Source organism: Drosophila albomicans, chromosome X (genome assembly GCF_009650485.2).
Source record: "Drosophila albomicans strain 15112-1751.03 chromosome X, ASM965048v2, whole genome shotgun sequence".
NCBI lineage: Eukaryota > Metazoa > Arthropoda > Insecta > Diptera > Drosophilidae > Drosophila > Drosophila albomicans.
In genome coordinates, this window is record NC_047627.2 from 6,195,500 (window position 1) to 6,223,417 (window position 27,918).

At 38.3% G+C, this 27,918-nt stretch overlaps 2 protein-coding genes across 5 annotated transcripts; one reads left to right on the forward strand and one right to left on the reverse strand.

The window, feature by feature from the left end:
- Positions 1–1,742: 1,742 nt before the first annotated feature.
- Positions 1,743–17,966, reverse strand: LOC117578156 (clathrin heavy chain). Of its 2 annotated transcripts, none has more exons than XR_007954409.1 (8): positions 17,821–17,966; positions 15,999–16,446; positions 9,445–9,652; positions 5,073–9,374; positions 4,830–4,996; positions 3,117–3,203; positions 2,401–3,055; positions 1,743–2,121 (listed from the first exon to the last, which is right to left on the reverse strand). XR_007954409.1 is itself a non-coding variant. In XM_052001885.1 (8 exons), the coding sequence occupies exons 2-8, from the start codon at positions 16,038–16,040 to the stop codon at positions 2,106–2,108; spliced, it is 5,061 nt and encodes a 1,686-aa protein (XP_051857845.1). In that variant the 5' UTR covers positions 16,041–16,446; positions 17,821–17,966; the 3' UTR covers positions 1,743–2,105. The 2 variants fall into 2 exon arrangements, 1 of the variants encoding a protein (XP_051857845.1); XM_052001885.1 differs by having other exon boundaries at positions 2,817–3,055.
- A 789-nt stretch (positions 17,967–18,755) lies between these two features.
- On the forward strand, positions 18,756–27,874 carry LOC117577738 (protein bric-a-brac 1). Of its 3 annotated transcripts, none has more exons than XM_034262646.2 (2): positions 18,756–19,264; positions 23,702–27,874. In XM_034262646.2, the coding sequence occupies exon 2, from the start codon at positions 23,884–23,886 to the stop codon at positions 25,687–25,689; it is 1,806 nt and encodes a 601-aa protein (XP_034118537.1). In that variant the 5' UTR covers positions 18,756–19,264; positions 23,702–23,883; the 3' UTR covers positions 25,690–27,874. The 3 variants fall into 3 exon arrangements, with proteins under 3 accessions (XP_034118537.1, XP_034118538.1, XP_034118539.1); XM_034262647.2 differs by lacking the exon at positions 18,756–19,264 and adding an exon at positions 22,642–22,943; XM_034262648.2 differs by lacking the exon at positions 18,756–19,264 and adding an exon at positions 23,001–23,144.
- Positions 27,875–27,918: the final 44 nt, after the last annotated feature.

Consider the following 27,918-nt stretch of genomic DNA (forward strand, 5'->3'; position numbering starts at 1 on the left):
GGTTTTATTAAGAAAATTTGCCTGTAGAAAGAAATAAATAATAAATTTATTAAATATACAACGCTTGTCTTTCATTTTTCCTTTATAAGCATTGCGACTTTTATTTTAACCGTTTGCTGTTCAAGCGGTGTTAGCGCACTGTTACGATTACATTTAGCATATTACGAGATTGTGCCACCTACCCATAGATGGCGTCTCTTACGAAAGCGAATGTGTTCATTGGAACTTGTTGAGCCATTTGTGCCGGAAAGTAGAGATAATGCCGTTACTCAACTTTCGAAGGACAGTGGAATTCAACTATATGTTGTATCGCAATTTACTGCTAAAGAAAATTAAATGCACAAAATGCCAATTATAACAGTTTCAGAAGACGTTTAACCCATCAATCTCAGAAAATATTTAAATTTATGCTAAAATAAATTCATTTAGTAACGGAATGAGAAAACCCCTCAACAGCCCATAGAAAAAATGCTAGTTTTAAATGTAATTTATATTTTGTATATTTTCAATATGTATATAATAATAGCAATTACTCAAAATAATATTAATAGACAATAATAATAGAATAATAATAATCATAATAGTACAATAATGATCAGTATATATATATTTATATATATATATATATTTATTCTTTAATATAATCATTATTCCATCGCTTCGCAACGATAATCAAAATGAAATCATACATTCGACATGCAAACATACAAATAAAAAAATTATTAGACCAAACAAAAAAAAAATACAAAAAAAAAGTTGTTGAGAAGAAAATACGTATTTTGAATGTAATTTGCTTTTTTGATTTCAATTGTAATTGAGTGAGGAATTAGTTAATAGAGTTAACGAGTTTTTACGTATGAAGTGGAAAAAATGTAATTTAAATGAAATCACATACAAAAAAAAAATTATAATAGTAATAATAATAATCATAATAGATATATGCTTGCAGTGGCATGTTTTTGAATATTTTCTATATATGTTTTATATACCGTTAGCATATAATTATAGTTCGAATTCAATTTTGCTTCAATTGATTTCATCATCTTCATTATCATCATCCTCTTTTCATCTTCATCATCTTCTTCGTCATCATCGTCTTCTGGTTGATTCGTTATGCGAATTGGAAAGTTTACTAGTCAGTGTCAGTATGTGTGTGTGTTTGTGTGTGTGGATCGTGGATCATATGTTGTGGAACGCAAAAAATTTCTAAATTTAAAATTATTATGTATTAACGTTGCATTTATATTTTATATATAATAATTTTAATTACTTTTTAACGTGCTACGTTAATGGATTTGCAATTTTTTTTTGTTATCATTTCTCTCGCGTCTTATTTTTTCTCGATTTTTTCATTGTTTTTGTGTATTTTTTGTTTTTATATAATTTGCTTTAAGTTAAAATCTTTACTTTAAGTTGTAGAATGTTTCGTGAGTTGTTTTTGTGTCGTTTTTTTTTTATACAAACAATTACAATTTCATTAAATAAATTTTGTTTTCTTTTTTCTTTTTTTTCAGCAGCAGTAATTAGTGTATTGTGTGTGTATGTGTGTGTGTGTGGATGGTGTGTGTGCTTATGTTGTGTGGATGTTGTTTGGCAACTGGCAACAACAAAAAGTTACGAGTTCCACAAAATTTCAATTTCAAACGCTAACTGTGCCTGCTTTTGTTTTTTTGTTTTTTTTTCTTTTAATAATTATTTGTAATATATTTTCTTTTTGCTAATTTCAAAAAATGTTTACTTTATTTTGTGTTGTTGTTGTTGTTGTTGCGTCTCAAACATAAACACATTTCCATGTTTTCTTGCTTCCGTTTGATTTTCTTGATGAATTAATAAATTTTATTTATTTAATTTGTATTTATATTTATGCATATATATATATATTAATAAATATATATATATAAATGTTTGTTTTATGTGTTTTCTTGTTGTGTTTTATGCTTAAAATGTAATAATTTTAATAATAATAATAAACTACGACCATTCTTTCTCTTTTTGTTGAACACTAGTTTTTGTTGTTGTTGTTGTCGCTTTCTATATATTGTTTATCTGCTTCATGTTGTTGTTGTTGCTGTTGTTGAGTTCGCGCTGTTGTTGTTGTTGTTCGCTTAGTTGCTTTTGTAGCTGTTGTTGTTGTTGTTGGTTGGGTTAGGAACGAACGAACGAGCGAGTAAGAGAGAGTGAGAGAGGGAGAAAGCGAAAAACAAAGCATGTATTAGAAAGAGCTGGCATTATTAATTGGTATTGTTTTTTTTTTAATATATATATTCAATAAATCAACTTTTGAAACGGTTTTACAATTCGTTGTTGGTTTCATATATATTTTAGGCATTAAGCATTAGCATTAAATGAATATCGAGCAAAAACTTTCAAAAGTTGACAAACAAAATCAAGCAAACTAACCGAATTGTTATTATATTATTAATCATTATAATGTTGTGTGTATGTTGTTGTTGTTGTTGTTGTTGTGTATGTTGTATGTGACTCAACAAATAAATATATAACTAGATATATATATATATAGATTATATTCACTACGCGTGCTCTCAGTGTTGTTGTTGTTGTAGTTGGTCGTTTATTTAGCACTCTCTTAATTGTTGTTGTTGTTATTTGTTGTTTTTGGCGCTCATGCAAATAGAATTAGTGAATTGTTGTTGTTGTGGGCATTCTCAATTGTTGTTGTTTTGTAGTGTTTTGCTGCTGCTGTTGTTGTTGTTGATGTTGTTGTTATAGTTGTTACAGCTACAATTGTTGTATGATTCTGTATGTGTTGTTGGTTGGGTTGTTTAGTTGGTTGGTTGGTTGGAGTGTGTGCCTACATATAGGGATAGCCCATGTTGCGTCCTGCCGCTGCCGCAGCCGCTGCTGCCGCTGCCGCAGCGCCAGGTGGATAATTTGTTGCATATTGTGGTGGTATGCCCATTGCTGGCCCAGCTGTTATCATCAGCTGTGGCTCCATTTGTATTATGTTTTTATGCTCCGTGGTATCATCCTCCTTCTCACGCTGCGCCTCATTCAGCTCCAGTTTATCCACCTTCGTGGTGTACTCGCGCAGCACCTGCAAAACAAATAAAATTCATCGACTTCTTTGCTATATTCTTCTTCTCATTCCTTCTTACCTGTATCAAGTAGGGCATGGCAAAGTCCATGATTTTGTGTTTCCATGCCAGTTCCAGGATCACATCGGGACGCAGCAAATCGTAGCACTAAAAGCGAAAGCAAATCGGAGTGAGATTTTCATCTACTTAATGTTGATATTTTTAATAGTTGTAAATATATCTAAAGATAGTGGACTAACTTTCTGCCTTATTTTAATCTAACACATATTTTTGAGCACCTCCATACAGTTGTGAACTTTGAAATCACAGTGCTAGCGATCGCTTGTAGTTTTTACTATTTTTCAAAGTTCACGGTCAGAAACTAAATATTCTATGAAAATCAAAAGAAATTCAAGACGCGTTAGTAAACGAAAAACAACAAGAAAGCTCTGAGAAATATTACCAAAAGTATACCGAAAGCTATATTTGGTATATTTATATAGTACCATATTTTAAATATACCATAAAGTAAAAAATATATCAGGCTGTCAGCCAAGGCAATTAAGATCCGATTGTAGTATGCGGTTTTTGCAATACAAAAGTATTTCTTGAATGACTTCTTCAATGATTGTCTGATCGCAACAAAATTCAGCAATCTTAAATATTGTAGTTAATGATCAATAATATATGTATATATATTTTATGGGATCGGAGACTCCTTCTGCCTGTTACATACATTTTCTGCAGGCACAAAGATATAATACCCTTCTATCTTATGGGTAGCTGGTATAAAATGAGCTCAGCTAATATTCTTATTAATTTAAAAATGTCATTCAATCTAATTGCTGCCTAATTAATTTCCATTAAGTTGTATATATTTAAAAATGTCATTAATCAAGTCTTTTTGCTTTTTAAGTTATTTTTTGTTTTAAATTAGTTGTATAGTATATGTTAAATTGAATTTTAGCTCAAATCAATTCCTTGAGAACATTTGCAAAATATCGCAAAATACAACATTGAAAATAAGCTTTCAATGCCAAAATAGAATGTTGTTTTGCCACAATTCTTAGAGCACTTGCAATCCACAAATATGAAATTGCGATGAAATTAACATAAAATCAGCTTGCTTAACTTTGATGTTGAATTTGCAGTGCCAAAAAAGTTATCCTAATATGAGGTCTAAATTAAACGATTTTTTGCTTATGCTTAGAATCGAGAAGTGTAAAGTGTGAACTCGAAAATCTAGAGTGTAACATCATTTAACTCAATCTCAGTCTCAGGCAACTTTGCTAAAGTCTTTGCATCTTATTTTAAGGTACATATTCTACAAGTCTCTAATGAAGTCTTCATTTCTTGTACTAAAGTCTCTACAACTTATTTTAAAGACTTCACATCTTTTACTAAAGTCTTCACATCTACTATTAAAGTCTCCACATCTACTAAAGTCTTCTATTAATGTCTCCACATCTTCTACTTAAGTCTCCACATCCTTTACTTTAGTTTACACATCTACTAGTCTTTACATCTTCACGCCTTCTTCTAAGGTTTCCACGTATTGTATTAAAGTCTCCACATCTACTAAAGTTTCCACATATACTAAAGACTCCACATCTACTAAAGGCTTCACGTCGTCTACTAAATACTTCACATCGTCTATTAAGGTCTTCACATCTTCTAAGGTCTCCACATCTTCTAAGTTCATCACATCTTCTACTATAGTCTTCACGTCTTCTAATAATGTCTCCACATCTTCTACTAAAATCTCCACATCTGCTACCCAAAATAGTCACGCACCTGATATAGACATGCCGCAAAGCAATCGTGCGCATTGCGTTCCAGGAACCAACCCAAGAGCTCCTCGGCAATCTCTTGTTTGCCCGACTCGGCAGCATACTCCATGGCGTCCTTGTACAGTTTATCCTTTTTGCACAGCTCAACGCTCTGCTTCCAGCGATTGTTGCCTACCAAAAACAGAATGAAGATTAATATTTGAAATGATTGAATAATAAAAGAAGTAGGCAAGGCAAACAAACTCACCCTTGTAGAGATAGGCCGCAATGCGACGGAATTCGGTGAGCTCGTGCTTCTCGAGCTTCTGCGCCAGCGCAATGGTGTCAAAGTTGTCGAAACCATCGATCGAATTGCGCAGCCCCTGGTAGTCCTCCTCATCGATCAGCAGCCCGTTGAGGGCCTCGTTGATTGCCTTATTGTTGAGCGACTGCACCGAGCGGAGATATGGTTTCACCAGCGGCAGATAGCCGGTCTTTGAGAAATAGCTGACGGCACGTGTGTGATCCATGCGTGGAGCCAACACCAGCAGCATGTCGTTCAAGAGCAGCGGCTTAAAGTCCAAATAGAATTCAATTGCCTTGTAGTAGAGCTCAATGTTGGCCACCTTGGTGATGATGTCCTTGAAGTGTCCCTCACGCCATGCCTCCGTGGGATGTGCCATCATCGCGAGCACCGCGTTATCGTACTCCTCATACTTGTCATAGAGGAAGACCAATTCGGACCACAAATGCGCCGATTCGGCGGCACGCAACACCTTCGGGATATTCACACGCGACCAGAACAATTCCAAATGTTCGCGCATCTTCGATGGCTTGAATTTCGAATACAATATTGCCAGCTCACTGAACATGCCCATGTGAGCACGCTCCAATCCCAAGGCGGACTCGAGCAACGCGATCAACTCCTCAAAGTATCCACGATTCTGATAGTAATTGATCAAATCCTCGAGCTCATCGGCATGCACCACAATGTGCAGTCCACACATTTGCGCCAAACGGAATTCCTCGGCATCGACACAGGCGAAGCACACTTCCTTCCAGGTGCGCGTCGAGTTGGCCTTGCGGGCAGAATCGACGGCGCCTTGGAACTCCTTCAGATAGACCAACGTGATGGCGAGTCGGGCGAAATTGCTGACATTGTTGTACAACAGCTTGGCGGCATCGTACATTCCATCGCTGAAGCAACGATCACCGATCTTCTGGATGTCCGCATGATTCGGTCCCGAGATGAACTCCTCCAGATCGGCCAGACGTCCGGTGCGTGCATACGCATAGATCAGTTCACTCTCAATGTACGATTCGCGGGCCTTCTTGCGTGCCATCTGCAGATAACGCACCAGATCATCCCATGACTCCACTTTGCTAGCAACATCGACGACATCCATGTAGGCGCTGGGATCATCGGCCTTGATGTACGAATCGATGGCCTCCTTGACCAGACCCTGTTGCAGCTGCGCCTTGGCAAGCTGAGACCAAACGGCTGGCTCATTGCAACGCTCGGCAAACTCGTTGGCACGCTCCAAATTGTTCACCTGATCGATCAGCACTTGGATGGCCGAAGTGTTTACATCGAATTTCTTGAAAATGGCAAAAGCCTCTTCGTACAACTGATTGCTGATAGCAATGTTGGCAATATCCGGTGCATCGTAGTTATCCAATCGATTAATGTAGTCCATGACGCGTGTGCGATCCGCCTTGATGGCGGTCAAGATCAGCAGATTCTGTAGATTGCGATGATCACTGAAAACGGACGAATCCAGGATGATCTTCTCCAGCAGCTCGATCAATTCGTTGGGCAAATCGGCGGTCATGAATGCCTTAACAGTGACCGAAATGTCATCGGGATCTTGAGTCTCCGAGAGTGCGGTCTGCACCACCTGATCGATCAACTGACGCTTGTAGGGATTGGCCTCCGATAGCACCTCGGCCCAGAGTTCGGCATCACGACGTCCGACCAGATAGCGTGCCTCGCTCTTGAACAGCGAATTCTCATTGCAGACGGCAATCAACTCGCGATCGCATTGACCGCGCTCGTAGGCAACGCACGCCAAGTGGGGATCACGCTTCTCGCAATAGCGACCGACAACACGGCTGTCGTAGTATTGATTCTCCTTGAGGAAACGCTCGGGATTGTTGTTCGAATCGATGTAGATCTTGGCCAGCGCATTGTGCGTGGCGGGTTCGACGCAACCCTCGTGGACACGCGACTCCAGCCAGGGCAGCAGCAATTTCAAGCGATTGCGTTTCTCCACCTCCTCGACCAGTTCGTCTGTCGAGAATTGTCCCTTGACCACCAGGATGAGGTTCTTGATAATGTCCTCGCTGCAATCGACATCGAGCAGACCGCCAACGACGACGGGCAGACGCGATGGATTCACCTTCTGGACATAGATCTCAATGTATTTCTGCAGATTGTTGCGATACAAATAGAGCACTAAATCGTGCACGAAATCGAAGCGATCGCAGACAATAATCAAGGGGAGCTGATCGGTCAGTTTGGCCTCCTTCAAGAAGTTCTTGACACGCTCCGGGTTATAGCAATTGGATTCGCGACAGATGCGTTCCACCTCCTTGATTTGATTGGTCTTGCAGGCGGCCTGAATGTACTTGAAATGCACTTCGGGATCCTGGGAGAAGTTGACAATGCTGCTCAGGAAATAGAACAAACCGTCGTAGCTCTTGAAGCTCTCAAACAAATCAATCAACGCCTTTGTGGTCAATTGCTCGTGATATTTGGTGGCGATCTGCACACAAATCTGCAAATTCTGACGCAAATTCGCCGTCAACATGGCCTTCAAACACTCGAGGGAATCCTCCACCGACAGTGTGCCAAAGAAACTGACCAACCACTCGGCATTGAGCATATGCGTATGGACCACCGCCCGCTTAATGTCATACAGATCCGTATAGTGCTCGAGGGCACGCTGCAAGAGTCCGGCCTTCTCGCACAGCTGAGCGATGTGCGCCCGATCGTAGTGCGTGAACATGGCGTTGCCCAAGATGGCATCCGCCACTTGTGGGGCCGACATCAAGTTCATTTCGAGCAGACGCGTCTGCAGCGCTCCCTCGGCGGGACGATTGTGCTTGAGGGCGTCGAGGAGGAATGCGGTGCACTGTTGCACCATCGAGTGTTCCATGAAAATGTCGACAATCTGATTGATGTCCGCCAGCGGTTCCTCCTCGGCGACGAGCATCGAAGCGAATCCGGCGCCCTGTTCGGGATTGCTGCGCATCACGGAGCGCAACAGGAAAATGTAATCGGGCGTGTAGTTCACCTTCTTGGCGTACAGCACAATCTTCTGGAATTGTCCGGTCTCGGCAAAGCATTGTATCACCTTGTTGGGCACATTGGCGCGCAAATAGATCGAGAGGGCGAGCGTCAAATCGGATGTCTTGACCAAATCACCCAACTCTTCGCTGCACTCGAGTTTCTCCTCCTTCAGCCATTTCTCGCACAATTGCTTCTTGCCCTGCAACAAGACGGGACGACACAACTCGAGCGATTCGAACTTGTTCAGTTTGCCCTGATCGAGAAGGATGCCAAAGTATTGGAGCAACGGTGGCGTCGTCGAGCCAGCCGGCGTTTGCACCTGCTGGAAACGTTGAATCGTCTGCGGGGTCCGCAGAATGGCCTTCGGAGCCAACGCTGCGACTTTGGCCGCCTCGGCGTATTGGCCGGCGGTGAAGAGCTTGTTGAATTTACGCACAAAGAGATCCTCGGCGCCGGCGAGATTGTTGCGCACCGCCATACGCAATGCCAAATCGGGATTTTGCAGCACGGTATTGATGTACGGGATGATTTGCTCCTCATCGACGGTTACGGACAGAACCTGACCCTTGCGATTGACGCCAATGATGCCGCCGCTGGCCTCGTGCGGTGCCGTCACAAAAATCGTATCGGCCGATATGCGATTCATGTAGATGCACGTGGCCGTCTCCATGTCGTACAGATGTATGTATCCATATTTGGTTATCAAATAGATTGTATCGTACTTGGCGGAAACTTGCATTGCCACGGGGAAATCATTTTGCGCCTCCGGCGGAAAGAATACATCGACTGCCTTCTTCGGGAACGGTTGATTGCCATTTGGCGGTGTGCCCACCTCAATGATGTGCAACTTACCGCCGGTGGCGGTGCGCACAGCGAAACAGAACAGCGTCGTCGGCTCCTTGTTGCCCTCGATCTTGAAGGTGGCAAAGCTAGCGGCATGTCCCTCAATCGCTTGCGACACTTTACGCTCCACCGAATACAGTTGCATGGCGCCAGCGACGCGACTTGGCAGCGCCGAGATGCCAACGAGAAGGAGCCATTGTTGCGATGCATTGCAGCGATAGTTGATGATCTGACAGCCGTTGAGCGATGAGTGGCGATCGAACATTTTCTGTGGCATCGAATCACCCTCCATCGACCAATGGAACACGCTCGTCTCGGTCACCAGAGCGAGCGTATTGAGGGATATCCATTTCCAGAACACCACATCCTCGTTCATCGTGTGCGCCTTCATCTTCGACTTCATCTCAATGTTGAAGATCTGCAGCGTCTTTTGCGCTGTCACAAGGTAAAGGAATTTCCATTAGTTTGCATACTTTTATCATTTAGTTTTAAAGCTTTCTTTTACCTTTGAGCGCAATCACCTTGCTGGCCGGATTCATGATGGCCGAATCGGCGGAAATGGGACGTCGCGTTGGATTCGATGAGTCGTTCATATCAATGATGACCACCTGGGCGGTATCGTTGCTCTTCTCCCGCACACAGATGAACTTGTCCGACTCCATTGTGAGCGTGCTGAACGAGAACGAGTTCGGATTGATGCCAACATTTGTGAGCTGTCAAGGAATGCAAAAATATTAGAAAATGTACCTCATTAATTATGTTGCGAATACGTAATATGCAAGACCCTTTGCTTTTGAGTGCTAAAAGAGTCTAATAGGTTGGTCAGCAAGTCTTTCGAGTTTAATTGTGTTGTTTTTATGTTATGCTATGCTATGTCACGAGACCCTTTGCTTTGGGGGTAAAAAGAGTCAAACTGGTTAATAAAAAGTTTGATTCTATGCACTATGCGAGACCCTTTGAATGTGTTTTTGAAAGAGTCTGCTTATATTAGAAAATGTCAACGCTAAGAAGTGTATACAGAATATGCAACACCCTTTGGTTTTGAGTGTAAAAAGAGTCTAATAGGTTAATGAACAGGTCTTTTGAGTTTGACTGTCCTCTTTTTAAAGAGCATGCCAGTATCAAAGTTTTGTAAGGTCCACGTAATATACGAGACCCTTTGGGTTGGGGGCATGAAGAGTCTAGTAAGTTAGAAAAGAGTTTGAAATACTTCCTTAAAGCAAAGCTATGTCACGTATACGTAATATGGGAGACCCTTAGGCTTGTGTGGTAAAAAGGGTCTAATAGGTTGGTGAACAGCTCGAGTTTGATTGCATTTCTTTAAAGAGTCTTCTAACATCACAGTTGTGTTACGTATACGTAATATGCGAGACCCTTTGGCTTGGGGGAAAGAATAGTCTAGTAAATTTTTGAAGAAGTCTTAAGTTTTTTAAAGAATAGATTTCAACGTTAAGAAGCGTATACAGAATATACGAGACCTTTTGGTTTGGGGGATAAAAAGAGACTAAAAGGTTTATTGAACAGTTTTCATATAATTAATTCAAATTAAAAGGCAAGATTATAGAGATTAAATGTGGCATTACAATAGTGAGTTAACAGTTCTTCAATTCATTAAATAGTCTGAAGTTTGCTTAGCATTGAATAAACTTTTAAGAGTTTACCAAGCTACTCCATTTAATCAGTTTCTTCACAATAATTCCATAAGTTCACAGGAGACATCTGCTCAACTTTATGGTGCATGAATTATTGACAACAATACAATAAATCCTTTAAAAACTAACTTTCCACAACAAACTGTTTCAGTTAAAAAAATATTGAAATGCTTTTCCAATTGTATTCCGCATTGTTTTTTTATTTTACATCTCTAGATCGTTTTTTTTTTTTTTGTCTAGTCGGTTGTCTAGACGAGTTGTTTAAGATCAGATTAGCGTCGTTGCATTATCAATTTAACAGCCCTAATTTACACTCCTCCCTCACCACCCCCTCCCTCACCCATCGCTCAATCTTCTTCAACAAATATAAAACGCAATTGTCAAGGCGTCTGTTCCCCCCACAAAGATTGATCGCTTTTGGTAAACAAATGAGAAAAGTTCAAGGTTTCGCATTCGATTAAGCACAAACATTCTCTCCCTCTCTCTCTCTCGCTCTCTTTCTCTCTTGCTCTTTGGCACTCTCTTCAATTTGAATTCCTTTTTTTTTCTTGTGTTTCTATTATACAAATGAGTGTGTGTGTTTGTAATTGTTTCAATGCATTGCACTTGATAAACACAAAGAACGAAAACAAAGAGAAAAGTTCATAAAAATAAATACAACAAAAACATTTTGAGGAATTTTTCATCATCAGCAAATAAAAAGCTCAAAATGGCGTTTTGCCATTTTAAATTTAATTATTAAGCTATACTAAAATTAACAACAAGAGCGACAACGACAACGACAACGAAAGCAACAACGATAACGATAAGAGAGCTAAAAATGAATGAACAAATTGAGCAATAATTGCAGCTTGTTCAACTTGTATTATATGCATAATATAGTAGAATAAATTTGCAAATTTATGTATTTATTCATATTTACGCATTAATTTTGAAGTCAATTCGTTTTCGTTAGTAATCGAAAAGTAAATAAAGAAAACTTTCATTTAATTTAACTTTATTTCTATATATTTAATTTCATACAAATTTTTAAATACTTTTTCCATTAATCTAACTTTATTTCTTATATATTTCATAAAAAAAATAATGAACATTTTTTGAATCTAACTTTATAAAGTTTAAATTTCATAAAATTTTTGAAAATTTTACTTAATTTCTACACATTTAATTTCATAAAATTGTTAAATTATTTTCCCTTTTAATTTGTCAAAAATTACTTGACGCTATTTGTCATTCTTTCATTTTTTTTTTAACAGTTCTCTGCTTCCCGGGGATGATAAGAAAAGAGAGCAAGAAATATGTGACAGTTATCAGTTAAGTAAATGCTGTGCCTGGCACATACACCCCATAAAAAAAACACTGAATGAAAAAAAAAACCATAAAAAATAAGAGAACAAATATGGAAAACATTTCTATAATTATTCAAGTATATGTGTGTACTAAAAAGAGTGAGTGAAAGTGTTGTTATTTAAATGGGCATGCCTGTAAAATATAATTACTAGGCAAAACCGATGAATCATCAATATCCAGAGTCATAGAGAAAGAGAAAGGGAAAAGGGGTTTTTGGCTAAACAATCGATGCATCATACAAATACAAAACTATATAAATATATAGGCTTTATATAAGTGCGATAAGTCAGCGAGATATCGTGCAGTTATCAACTGCATTGATTTACTACAACGATAATCACTCAGTTCGGAAACAAAAAAAAAACATACGCCCAATTATCAATAAACAAAAAAAAACTTTTGAGGGGGCGTTCCTCCGAGCGCAATGTTTTCCTAGATATATGTACTATTTGTAGTAGTTATCGATTTATTGTCAACTTTTTTTTTTTTGGCGTGTCATCGCAAAATTTGTTGTACGCATTCAAATGGTGGGGGATATTATTGATCAAAATTGCCCTTACGCAGGGCGACAAAAAAAAACACACACACACACTGGGCTAACTTTTTGTATCAAAGTGTACTCAAGGTGGGATTTTCTTCAATTTTATTTTATGCTTCTCCTCTTTCTCTTTCGCGCTCTCTCGTGTTTTCACATTTTATTTATGTCAATTACAAATTAACATATGGTCATCTCGCACTTAGTCCAACGACGCTGTCGACGACACACATAAAAGACGTTGGACTGTGTGTTCCATCCATCCATCCATAATCAAATTTAGTCTATACGCCCCGCTTGGCACTTGGGCCGTACGGCTAAGTGGACCATATTTTGGAGTAGGGTGTCTCACAACTTGAACATATGGATGGAATGTGTTGTGAGTGAGGGAGAAGTGAAAGCTTCAAAAAGAACGCATACATAGATCGAGCAAATAAATAATAATAAATGAAAGTACAGCTGTGACCATTGAAATAGCAGTGCAGACGACCTACACATTTAAAGTTGAAAAATATTATTATAAACACAACTTCGAGACAAAATTTTTTTATAACAGCTTAATATATTTAATTTGCGATAATTAAACATATTTTTCATTTTGGATAATTCAATATTTTTCCGAATGTGGATATTAACATATTTTCTGGGCTTCGGATATTCAAATTTGTATCCACCAGTCTTCGGCCAATAGCCACTTCACTGATTCCCCAACTCAGCCCTGCTTTAATATCCCTACAGGATGCAAAAGGATTAGTTTAGCTGAAGAGCACTATGCATCGGTCCTCTAAAATTGTGGTTTTTCGCATCCCACCACGGTTTTCTGGCATTGATTTATAATTTATGTCATTGAAAACCATTTTGGTAAAACATTTTAGGCGACACAGAACTTTTTTATACAATTTTGCTCCTTCCTAAGCTCAAGAAAGGACCTCCTCTCTACATTGGACCAGTTAGGTCCTTTACACACTAAAATTAAATTTTTTTTATAGTTATAGTGTATTGTCGTATAAACTACAATAATAAACCAAATTAAACTCACTTTTCATAAAATTAAAAACAATTTCGGCTTTTTTAGTGGAAGAAAAGAAAAAACTGCTATTCTAATGTTCAGCCCAAAAGTAGTGCACTTGGGTAAAAATATCAAAATTTCAGAAAAACTGATCAAATCTAACGGGGTTTTTGATGTTTTCTTATCTTTATGCTTCATTTTACAAAAACAATGTGCTAGCGATCAACTAACAAAAAGGAATAACCAAAAAAAACGGTTACATAGTCTTTTCTCTGTCGCACTGCTATTTCAATGGTCACAGCTGTACATAGCTACAATTTGTAGTTGTATTTTAAATATGAAAAAGAGTAAATACAACATTGAAATATGTTGAATTTTAATTTTAAAAACACATTTTAGGGATACATTTTTAATTTTGAAATAAATAAATGTTAAAATGTTTTATTTTATTTCAATAAAAGAAAAAATAATAATTGTTTTCGATATATCGATTGGCAAGCTGGAATATTTCTCTAGTGGCCACATACAAATACTATAGTGGAAATGAGACCAAAGATAAGATAAAGCGACGCCTCATAAAACTTGAACCGCCCCAACGCGTCGTTGCAGCCGACTGACTTGCTGACATGGATACAAGTAAAATTAACAGCAAGAGCAAAACAACGACAACGACAACGACAACTACAACGAACGGCGATAATAATATGGGTAGCAGCTTCACTTATGTGTATGTGTGTACACGCACATAGTAACTGTAAATGCTTGTGGATCATCTCCTACACCAATCAGAGGAAAAAGCGAGAACGGTTTAAAATAAAAAGCAAGCAAGAAAAGAAGGAGACGAAGCATCTTTGATTTATTCAATCAAAACGAAGCGACAACAACAAAAGCATGCAGTCGGCTAAGCTTAAGTTACAACATGCTAAAACGTGGTGAATACACGCCAGCTTGTGTATGTGTGTGCGTGTGATTTCACCACAGCGCATAGTAAGAGTGGGAGTGGATGTGGGGAATAAACGTAACATGTTGCTCAGCCAATGAACTTCCACCTGCCTCACTCTGCTGCACATCAAAATCACGCATACATACAAACATTTATATATGTACATATATATGTATGCAAACAAATGTATAACAAACAATTTGCATAGAATACATTAAGAAAAACATTGCTGCATTTCCTTTGCACAACAACAAAAAAATCGAGTAGAAAAGAAAAAAGAAGGAAAAAACCCAAAAGCTTTCGTCATTACTGTGAAACCGGTTTGGCAACACACACACATATACAAACGCAAACGTTAACTTCAATACGTGCAGGTGTATGTGTGTGTGCAAGTGCATGGGTATTGTTTGAATGTAAGTGTGCATGAGCCGGCATTTGTCACCGGCAGCCGCGACGGCAGCGTTTGCATGCTCTTTGATTTTCAACACACACACACATAGCGAAACATATGCATATTTATATGCATGCAGTAATTACACAGCTAGATGAATAGATAGCACCAAAGTATGGGATAGAAAGAGAGCAAATTTCTGACAATTGGAGCAACTCTGCTGCCGTTTCAGTTCGACATGTTGTTTATCAGCGCACAAAAAAAAAATACCAAAGCGAAATCCAAGACCCAGCAAACAAACACACATACTCTCATATACAGTGATAAACAGTGGGGAGAGAGCGTGAGAGCGAACAACAAAAAAAAATAAAAAAAAACAAAAACAAAAGAAAAAAAATACTGACAGCAATGAAGGCGTCTACCGCCGGCTTGTTTCCGAGTGACTCATTCGACATTTTCGTAAGCCTGAATAATCGAAACCGAACCGAGTATCTTCGTTTCGACTAGTTTCATTTTTGTTTTTTTTTATTTTTTACCAAGAATCGTTATTTACGCATACCTTACAGTGGTTTAAATATCATTTTCCGCAAGACACATATTTAATGCCAGAATTTCTCAGATTTTTTGTCAATTTATTTTTGCAATACATTTTCAGTTAAAATAAATAGAAGTCAAAATAGAAAAACTTGGGAACGAAATTGTATTTTTTCATGTGAGAAATAAAAGCCCCTAATTTTGGACGAAAAAATATTTCGAAATTGGAAAAACTAAGACGCTCAAGATATTCTAAAGTAATTTCGATCTTGTTGTATTAAAAATTAAGAATCCTTTATTTTACAGTTTTAGAGTGTGAAATGAAATGAAACAGATTTACACGAAACAAATAATCGCGACTTTTCATGAACTCTTGACCCACAGTGCACAGCGAGTTTTCTTATAAGAATGGGCTGCATTTCTGTAGTTCTCGCTGTTGTTGTTCTTTTATTGCGTACATTGTCCATATGGTAGGCACAACAACAAGTGGTTTGGTTTGACAGAGTGCCTATGAGGAGGACTGGAATTGGATTTTCTTTGTTTTTTTTCTGTTCTGTTCTCGCGCACTCAAATTAAATAGACAAATAATTGTCCCCCCGTCTTCCGCAGCATTCTGTGCATCCCTTTCACACCCATTTAACTCACCTGTAAATGCTCTTGAAAGCGTATGGGCAGCGGTTGCGTCATCTTGACTGGCTATTGTGGTGCACTCTCTCACTCTGTCGCACACACACAAACACAAACTAAGCTTTCTCTCTCTCACTCTTTCGCTGAAGTTGAGGAGTTGTTGCTGCTGTTGCCGCTTCTTCTTCTGATGGAGTCTGCTGCTTTTCCTTCTTCTGCTTCTTGTTGGTCGGATTACACACGCACTTTTATTTGATTGTTGTTTGATAAGAGCGTACGTAAAACCGGGAGAGTGAATAAACGAATACTGTTTTTTTTGTTAATTTCTACGTCAACGTTTACGTCGACTTTTGTTTTTTTTTTATCGTAGGTTCGTTGTTGTTGCGGTTACTGTTTTGTTAGATTTGTTTCGGTTCGGATATTTAGCAATTTTCGTTACGCGCTTTGCTTGTAGATTTTACACCAAAAACTGCAGAGAAAGTAAAATCAAGAATTTGTTGTTGTATTTATTTTGTTTTTGTTTTTCCTTCTTTTTTAACGTATTGTTTTTAGTTAAAATAATAATTTTTGTAAATAATACAAAGAAACAAAATTGTGTATTATTTATATATTTCTAGCATTGCCTCTATTATTATTAATTATACTAGAAAGCCACCGTCACCGCCTCTCAATGTTTTTCCCCCATAAGTCACACATCCACATACACTCTCATACACACACAGAAAACTTCCTTGTTAACTACTTTTATTTCGTGTTTTTTTTTTCTTTATTAATTTAATATTATCTTATATACAATTTTGTAGTCACTTGAATGTTTCACATCATCTTGTGCACTGTTCACAATCCGCAAATACAAACAAATAAAAAAAGAAACAAAAAAGATTTCTATATATTAATGAATCGACACGGGCGACAACACTGACAGCAGCCAACAACAATAACAATAAGTACGACGATAGCGAGAGACAGTGACAGAGCCCCTATGGTGGGTTTGTTCCAAACTGAAATACACCACACCACAGATTGCTGCTATCGGTGTGTGTGCTATTGTATTGGTGCATGACAAAGTCAAATATCGAAATGTCAAAATGCGCGCCGTGCAAGTGTGACCACACACACATGAAACTAAATTAATTAATACAGAGCCTTTATTACAATAAACTTTGTTAGTCTACAAATTTATCCGTATTTGTTGCATTTTTTTACTGGATCCCCCCTCACTAATAAATTTGAGTCAACACTGCTTCTTCATCATACATACATAGGCTCTAGCCCACCACACTGTCAGCCATGTTGAGTTGCGCTCCAACACACTCATACTTGAACACACACACACACTTGCAATGACATATGTACGTGTAGCAGTGAAAAAATTGCTTTGCGTTGTACTTATGTATTTTACCAAAAAAAAGAAAGAAAAAACACTTTTTGCATTGATTTTTGCCACGCAGCACTACTATCACACACACATGACTCAAGTGCCAAATTTCAGCTTAAAAGACCCCCTCCCCATCAACAAAAAAAAACCGCACTGGGCAATTGCTTTAAACACGTATGCCACATAAACAAAAAAGAAAAATGTTCAACATGAAAAACACCGCCCACTAAAACACTTTTGACTTTTGTTATAAAAGCGTAAAAAAAAAATATAACTGTAGTTATTGTCTTTCCCTTTGTTAGTTAGCCGTGTATTTTGCAGTTTCGTTTTTAGTAGACAATACGCATTGTGCGCTTTTTGCTTATTGCAATTAAAGTGTAATTTTCAATTTGAAAACCATACAAAAAAAGACGGCAAAAAAGTTAAGAATTTTCGATTGTAGTTTTGTGGGAGGCGGAAGCGTACCAGTTTATTGCTGTAGTTTTAAACAATTGCACGTCTGCACGAACACACGACGATACGATTCACATTGAACTCTTAACACATTATTCTTATTCGTTAAAAAATACACGAAAGAGCAAAAATTACATCGAAAAAAAAATATTGAATGAGACGACGTCGGCAGTGTGACCACAAGTTGAACTTGCACATATACCGAAATATACTCCTTGCTTGGAATGGCAACACTTGAATATCCAAACTATGAATATTTCTAATTTTTGTAAAAAGTCAAGTATTAGGAAAAAACCAAGAGTTTGTTAAACATTTTCTAAGTTGTTTCAAATAGTATACCGAGTTATTAAACAATATTAATATAGAAGATATACCAGATATGTGCACACTGGTTACTTGCTGTTAAAAATGTATCGGTTCTTAATACAAATATCGAATGTATCTAGTTGCCATAACAGAGAAGAACTTGAGTATTTACTTATGTTTAGTCCGTGTAGTAGGTTGATAATTCACTAACTTCTTAATTTAGGTATTAGTACAATAATTTAATAGAAAACTACAATATTTTTTATAAAATTATATATTTAACAAGAAGCGTATTATTGCTCCTCATTTAACAGCCAGCCACCAAGGTGAAGGGATCAACGCGCTCACGGCAATAGTGTGACCATCCGGTATAATTTTAAATTCAGTTTATCGATTCGCATTTAATCTCGTCATTTACTTTTTTAGTTTGAGAAGAGCGTTTGAATTGTTAGATTTGACTAGGCAATTTTTGGCAAAAAAAAAGTAAGAGCTATACGTGCGCATATTTGTGCAAATAAGCTCATGTCAGGAATTGTTAATATGGTATTATTCGGTATATTCTGTGACATAAACAGGAACTTTTTCAAATTGAACTTGTGGTCACATTGCACGTCAAGCCGAGTTAGCATAAAGTTGGCAGTGCGCAAAGTAAATTATACTAAAAAAATCCAATTTAAACACACAATTTGAACATCGATTTTAGATGTGTAAACCGTGCTCGCGGTAAACGCGTAAAAGGCGTATTATTTTATGTTAATGGGCAATGCAAATGAACAACCTAGCATTTTCAACGATATTCCAAAAGAATCGTTGATATTTCAAATAAAAAAACACGCGCGTTGCGCGTCGCGTACAAAACATATTCAAAAAAGTTTTGTTTGCTGCCTATGTGTGTGTGTGTGAATGTGTATATGTGCTGATGGCTTTATTAAACATTAACATTGCGAAAAATCAATACACATTGTGTTCGTAAGCCTTGTCCGTGTGTGTGTTTGTGTGTAAAGCCTTTAGTCTAAGATTATTGTTAAACAATCAAATAAAAACGAAGAGAGCGGAAGGACAACGTGAAAAAGAAGGTGTCTGTTTGAGGGAGAAGGTGAAGAAGGGGGACCTGAAACACGCGCCCAACGCATTCAACACACGACGCAAGGTAATAACAATGTAATTAAATATGCCTCCAATACGTATGTATGCGTGTGTGTGTATGTACATCCTTGCAACTAAATATAAACAATGTCGATGGTGCCACAAATAAATAAATCGCATAAATATTTTGCAGTGCATGTCGGTTTATTTTGTTGTTTAATTGATGATGCCTTTGTCTCCAAAACGAAACGAAATGAAAAAAAAAAAAAAACAAATTGCCAACTTCATTTTCAACAAGCGAAAATAATGCATAATTTTCGCCTGACGCGACGCTGCTGAAGCGCGCTCTCGCTCGCTCTCGCACACTCTTTCTGTCCTCCCGGCTTCTTATTTATTTAGTTTCGTCTCTTTTTTTTTATTTTCTTGCGATTTATTTTGCCCACACAGCACGCACAGCTCACACATACGCACACAAGCTCACATGCTGTCTGTTTGTGTGCGTGCTTCCTTTTTGTTGCTGCTGCTGCTTTTTGTTTGTTATTTCGACATGGTCGCTGCTCCTTTAACAAACGCAGACACACAACAGTACAGCCCGGCAGTGTAACGTGAGTGCGAGCGGGAGAAGGTGAGACAGCGCGCGCAAACGGTCGCATTGCTCTCTTTCCACACGCGCACGTTAAGGTCTCCTGCAGCGTTTTTGCATGCTTCTTTTTATTGTTGTTTTTTTTTTTTGTCTTTTCGTTTTGTGGCAACAACAAATACAGTCGCATAAATAGCATGAATCGGGTTCCTGGCAAACAAATAATCGATCTGTGCAATTACATATTAAATTAAATGCATATGGTACACAATTACTAATAATTTATAAATAATTTGAAATAAATTAAATAACGAGATATGCTTCTAAATTTCACAGTTGCAAAAATTGAATTTAACGTCTTTGTTAACGTCGTTTAAAAGCTGCTCGCTATATGCGAGATCAGAAGTTATCGATAGAGTTTGCTTTTGTCCCAGACAATTGGATTTTGGTTTTACTTTTCATTGGTCTCCTGCAGTGGCAGCTTTTTGTATTTGTTTTTGCCGACAACACATGTTCCAGCAGCTTACATACATACATGTGCGTGTGTGAGTGAGCGTATGTGTGCTGCACTAGTTTTGATGGCGCATTGCTTTTGCTTTCGTTTGCTGTCGCTGCCATTGATGATTGTTTTTACAGCTGTGTAGAGATCACAAAAGCGAAACTGAAAAGGATGCCAAATTGTACATTAAAATGCGGCGAGGCCATTTAATTTTTAATTTTTTTTTTTTATTTCATTGTTTACTTTTATACTCAAATTTTCTTCAATTATGTATGTATGTTTTTAAATACGTTTTGAAGTCAATAATATAACCGCTTATTTAAACCTTAGTATATTTACATATATTTGAACCGGTTGGTATATTTTAACGGTTCCGTGGTCACACTGTTGAAATTTGTAACTGGCATTTGTAGATACTTCTAATCCTTAGCAAAAACAATGTACGAACAATTATAGAAATGTCTGTATGGATAGGTGTGTGTGTGTGCGTGTTTGTACAAACGGCAAAATTAAAACAAGTTTTGCAACCCCCAAAAATGTATTAAAATGGTGCTGCTGCAAATATTACAACTTCGTTTTCTGCTCTGCGGTTATTTATTATTTTTTTGTTTTTGCTTTCAAACTTTTTGCGCATTGTTGTTGTTTTGCTCACGCTTTTAATGCTATTTTTGTGTTACAGTCTCCTTTGTGTTGCCGCATCGGCGTCGTCTTCTCAATAGCACACACATGCATACATAAATATATGTATGAATGTATGTGTGTATATGTATAATTCTTTTTTTTTATTGTTGTTTCCTTTTACTGGAAAATTTGTTGTTTTTATTGCGTTGGCTTGTTTGGTTTGTCGTCTCCTTGTGCCGCAGCGAGAACGAAAGAGAGCGCGAACCAACTCACGAGGGCTGTTCTCATATTTTGTGCTCAACGCACGCTCTTCTTGCTCTTGCCCGCCAAGAACAAGGAGTTTGTTTTTATACCCGCTACAACAAATGGCGTAGAAGGGTATTTTATCTGAATGCTATTTTGTACTGTTGCTTAGCCGGTATTCCATAGTCGAGAAGGCTCGCTCTTTTAGTTGGCTTGCATCAATTGCAAATTTTCACACAATACAGGAATTAAGGAACAGTAATAGAAAACAAAAACGACTTTGCTTAATTGTATTTCATGTTAGCTAAAATTTCTTAGAACAATTTTTGTTGCTTTATTGGTTGTGCAAATTTCCAATTGGGATGTTTGTGGCCACATGCTGCGCCATGCACTCTGCTTCTTCTTGATTGCTGCGACTTGCTGCGTTCTGCATTTTTATGTTGTTTAGCATACTATTTCATATCCCTTGTCGCGGCGTAGAAAATGGCACAACAAACAGGTGCAATTACAGTGAACACATTTCTTGTTGTTGTAGTTCATTTGATAACTCGTTTTGAACCGGTTATGTTGCTAGCATGATTCAATTAAAATAATCATAATTATGCAGCGCGCATAAAATTGCACATCTAATTGATTGTAAATTATTATTTTTACTTTTTTTTCTATTTTGTTCCACTATGCAATCTACCGTGACCATTAATGAAAGTGTACCACAAATTACGGAAATTAATCATTAAAATAAAATAGAAGAATAGCTCAATATGTGAAGAAATAAATTTAAATAGTAATTTTTATCATATAGTATAACTATGCATTTATTTGTATTTGTCTGTGTTCGTCCCACTATGCCGCTTTATTTAACTTCCTTTGCTCCATTTCCTTGCCTTATTGCGCATACGCGCGCTCTCGCTCTCTCACACACACACACAGCGAGATACAACGCGAAGACTTTTGCTTTTATGCTTTGTGTGTGTGTGCGTAACATGCTCCCTTGTTTTTTGTTGTTCCTGCTTTGCTCGCTGCTTCCTTTGCAAAATGCTAAAGTAAAGTGCTCAAAATTGCTCTGCTCTGCAGCCAAACAGCAGCCGCAACATATTTCTGTTCCTCTCTCCCGCACCAACACACTGACTACTGCTGCTGCTGCTGCTTCTGCTAACCGCAGCAGCCGAAGCAGCACAATAACAACAGCAGCAACAACAACAACAACAATTAGCGTCAGGCAGCCTGTGTGCTTTCCTGGCTGGCTCGCTTCGGCTGTCTTCACCATCGTCGTCGTCGTCGTTGCTGTTGCTGTTGCTGCTGTCGTCGACGTCGTCGTCGTCGTCGGTTGTTGTTATGCTTGATTTTTATTACTTTACTTTTTCAGTATAATTCTTTGTCTTTTGGCGTTTGTTTAATGCAAAAAAAAAAAAAAAAATAAGAAAAATAAGAAAACGAAAAGACCCAAGACAAGAACAAGCAAGCACACCGAACACACACACATACAGAGACACACAGACAAGCGACATGCACAGAGGGACACACACACATGCACAGCGAACAGAGATACCAAAAAGGAAGAAGCACAAACTACATTTTTAAGCACAGACAGGAGTCTGTACAAAATAAAATTTTTGCGCAACGCGCGACTGTCACATTTGCACAAAAAGAAAAAAAGAAGCGAAGCGTTGCAAGAGAATCTCGCATATTTAACCAAATTCTCTTATCGGTTAACAAATTATTAACTATATTTTCGGTGTATGTGCGCGAATGTGTGTGTGTGTGTGTGTGTGATACAAATCGCAGCAGCATCTATAAAACGTTAGTTTATTTATTGTTTAAGAGAATCAATTTTAATTGTAATTACAATATCGTGAAAGCTCATTTCTTTATTCCAAAATTGGAGTCTCCATTTGCAATATTTGCATTTGGCGCTCGCTTTGTTGTTGTTTCGCATTTGGGAACAAAAACCAAGGAATCAGCCGACAAATCACAAGAACAACAACAAAGGAAATTTTTGTGGTAATTGTTCCCTTTTTTTTTGCGTGTGAAGGGATTTTTTTTTTTGTTGTATGGCATTTTTCTGTAACGCAGTTGAATAATTAATTATAGAAATTAATAGATCGATGTCCTTGTCGGGTTTTTTTTTGTGAATGAGTTGATGATCGAGTGAATGTTTCAAAAAGTATTTTATTTTTGAGAATTGTGTGAATAATGGGAGTAGGTTAATAAATGAGTTAAATAAGTTTTATTTAATACTCATGAAAATGAATAAAGTTAGTCCGGTCAAGTGTAGTGTGAATAAAATAATATTTTAGTGATCTTGAGACAATCGGTGCTCGATTGAGTGTTTGAATCAAATGAATTGCGTTTTGATATAAAAAATATGTAAAAATGATTTATATGGAAAGATTCACAATTTTTAAAATGATTAAATGATCGACAATTTGAATAAATTATTTTAAAAAGAGATAAATACTTAATTTAACGGACTGCATTTTTGTTTCAACATTTATTCTCCAATTAACTTGAACATTCCGTGAATCCATTCACTAATATTCACATTCTCTGCTTTCCAGTTAGACGAGTTGCCATCTTGTGCTTCCATCACGAGCTTCCAGCGACTTCCATTGACATTGCGAATTGAAGGTTGGAGTCACGCATCCTATTTCCAATTTGGTATTTCCTGGTTTTCCCAGCCTGGCGAGGATTGAACGAACGATTGAATCATTGATCATCGACTCGCTTGGCGTCGTTCACAATGAGCGCCGCGACACAAGAGTTTTGCGTGCGATGGAACAGTCACCTGGGCAGCATTGGAGCGGCGTTTCCCCAGCTGTTGGCCGGCCAGAGATTCGTGGATGTGACGCTGGCCTGTGAGGGCCATCAGGTGCACTGTCATCGCCTTGTGTTGGCCGCCTGCTCCACATACTTTGAGGCCATACTCGCGGAGAATCCATGCAAGCATCCGGTGATCATATTGCCCAGCGAAATCAAGCTGTGGGAGATTCAGGCGCTCGTCGATTTCATGTACAAGGGCGAGGTGAATGTGACGCAGGCGGGATTGGGACAGTTGTTGCGTTGTGCCGAACAGTTGCGCATTCGTGGTCTCTACGGCTCGGAGGCGGCCATCAACTATAAGCAATTGCAGCAGATGCGACAGGATCTGGCGACGGCAGAGACAACGACAACGGCGGGCGCCACATCATCCGTAACATCAGGAGGAGCAGCAACAGGGGCAGCGGCAGCAGCCACAGCAGGAGGAGCACCAGCAACAATAACGGCAACAACGCTCAAGCAAGAGCATCAGACGGTGCAACAGTTGCAGTTGGACAGCACAGAAACAGAGGATACGGCAACCAATTCAACGACATCGACGACGACGACAAGCACCACAACAGCCAAGCAACAGCAGCAACAGTTGTTCAAGGAGCAGCAACGACAACAGCAGCAGCAACGACAGCAAACCAATGGCAAAGATGCGCTTCAGCTGCAACTGTTGCAACAGCAACAACAGTTGCAACAACACCAACAACAGCAGCAGCAGCAACAACAACAACAGACAAATGCAGGTTCCTCGGCGGCAGCGTCAAACAATTCAAATGCGCCCACAGAAGACGATTCAGCGGATGATGCGAGCAACAATTGGAATGCGTACAGTGAACACTACGAGGACAACAAGCTGAGCGTGCAACTGTTGCAGCAACAACAACACCAGCAGCAGCAACAACTGCAACAACAACATCAGCAACAGCAACAACTGCAGCTGCAACATCATCTCGATTCGACCATCGAGGATGATCACAACTATGTGGCCGCCCACGATGAGGATAACGATAGCAGCGGCTTTGCCGGCATCCACAATTCATCGCAACTGAATGCCCTCTCGCTGTCAGCGATGGACACCGATCTGGAGACATCGGCGAACACATCGGGATCCTCGCTGTTGCACAGCTCCATCGAGGGCTACACATCGTATAAGCGGGTGCGACGCTCGGAGGCATCGTTGGCCCAGGCCGCCAAATGCGTCTCGAAGGGTGAAACCTTTCAGACGGTCAGCAACATGTTCAACATACCCGTCTCCACCATACGCTTCTACATGGCCCGCAAGGGCATTCTGCCCAAGCGCAAGCGTGGCCGTGGCGCCTCCCATGCCGGCAGCACCATAACCACCACAAATTCGGGCGGCAACTCGGCATCAGCAGCGGCGGCGGCGGCAGCTGCAGCGGCAGCAGCAGCCACAATGGCAGCAGCCACCACGTTGGGCAGTCTATCAACAGCCGGAGCGCATCATTTGCCTCAACAACAACTCCATCACAACATGCCGCTGGATGTGATGCAATTGAAACGTTTAAGCAATGCAGCCGGCGGTGGCGCCACATCAGCAGCAGCAGCAGCTGGTGGCAGTCCAACAGCGGCGGCAGCAGCAGCAGCGATGGCAGCAGCTGTGGCAGCATCGCCGTCCGGTCTTGAGGTGGCAACAGCGGCGGGCGTGCCATTTCATTTGCTCAGCGATGCGGCCGCCTTCAAGTTGAGCGAACAGCAGCAGCAGGCGCACATAATCTAACCGCGAGGTTGGCTTCGCTTCCACCTAATGCATATGTGAAACGAGACAAGAGCGAACGAAACGAGAGAGTGAATCATCACGGAGGCAACACAAGTTGAACAAATTCTTTGCGCCGCTTTTAAGCTTACTTTTAAGTTTGTTTTTAAGCCAGCTTGTAAGCTAGCTTTCTTGTAAACCAGCTTTTAAGCGAGCTTTTAAGCATAATTTAAAATGTGCTTTACAGCTTGATTGTAAACTAGCTTTATTGTGAACTAACATTTGCTTTAAAGCTTGATTGTAAACTTGATTTCTTTTAAACGTGCTTTGAAGCGAACTTTGCTTTAAAGCTTGATTGTAAACTAGTTATCTTTAAAACGTGCTTTGAAACAAGCTTTTAAGCCTAAAAACTTGATTGTAAAATAGCTTCGCTTTAAAGCTTGATTTTAGACTAGCTTTATAGCTTGCATTCAAACTAGTTTTGAAGTTTGCCTTAAAATCAGCTTTAAGGCTAGATTTTAAACAAGCTTTAAAGCTGTTGTTGAAACAAGATGTAAAGCTTGAAAGCCTAAAGCCTCATAACTGGATTACAAACAAGCTTAAAAGCTAAAATTTCAAGCCAGCTTCATTTTTCTTGGCGTTTTCCACTATCTTCAATGATTTTATTCTATTTCGATGTTATTTTCGATCTTTGGATTTCAATGAATCTCTTCATCATTCTATTTCTATGTTAACGTTAGGCTTCAAGTGCCACGCTGCAAATTAATCTTTTCAATTAGACATTTCAAATATTTTTTAATATTTAGAGTATTCAATTTCGTTGGCAATTTTAGTTGCTTTCAAAGCAGAGTTTATAGAAAATTATAATCAATTTCCTCTTTCAATAAGCTCTTCCAATTAGTCACTTGAGTTTCAAACTAAAAAATTATGCGCTATATATGTATTTCAAAGCACATTTGCAAACATTTTCAATGCGGTTCGTCGCTGTCTCCTTTTGCAATGCTTCAAAAGCAACAAATTGCGCGTGGAAGCGCAAAACACACACACAAACACATGAATAAAATAACTATACAACTATAAGCTATACAGATCAAGGAAACACACACACACATAAACCGTATATATATATATATTATATACAGATATATTATTTTGTAAGTTGAATGTTTTGCCTTTAGTCAGCTCTATGCAAAACTTTAGACCTAAAAGCCCACTCCACTCCACTCCCCTCAAGAAAAAGACCTTCCCCTAATTGTACGTATTTGCTTCTAAGATTTAGTATTAGTTTTACATTTGTATTATAATACATGGCTTTTTTCATGTAGTGCCCATCAAAAATCCTACCTACCCAAGCCCCTTTCCCCTTGAAAAGAAAGAGAGAGGATAACGCTCATTTAAAACGTATTTTAAATTGATTACATCATAAAAGTAAGCAAAAATTTAACATACAAATAACATTTTGTGCAGTTAACAGACAGTACAATAACAATAATAATAAAACACAAAAGAATCGCCTGTAATAAACTCTATATATATATATTTTACGTCGCACTCTTTATCATTTTAATGTTAAACAAAGTCTGCAAATCATCAAGAAGAACAAAAAAAGTCATAATTGTAATTACTAACGAAAAAAATTGTGTTCCCATTTTAGAAATTAATTCATTCAATTGTAAAAACAAACAAAACATTTTATTTAGCCACCTTAACAAATTGTAACATTATCTCGAATTTTTTGGGTTTTTTTGGCGTTTTTGTAAATGGGAACACCACCGAACGAAATCGACAAAAATGCGACAAAATGAAAACCAGAACACAACAATCACTAGCGCTTAAGAGAGACACTCATACACACACACACAATCTTGATATTGATTTGAAAGTCTCCATTTTCACAATTTACACATAACAATTTTTGTTTCGCAAACGAATTATGATTAATTATGCTGTTGGGAGCTTCAGAATGTGCATTTAAGCTGTGTAAAGACTTGGAAAAGACTTTTTTTTATTTGTAACTAAGTTCGTTTAATATATATATATATATATTCACATTTAAGACTCATTTTATTTAAGCAATTTAACAAAACGTTTTTTTTATACTTATTTAAAAAAAGAATACATTTTTGTAATTTCTTTTTTTTACAATTTATACAAGCAAAAAAACACTCAGTCTCAATTAAATGTTTGCCATACTCTTAGTATATATTATAAACTATAAATTTTTTCTTTTTTTTTTTTGGGAAAAATCCTAAC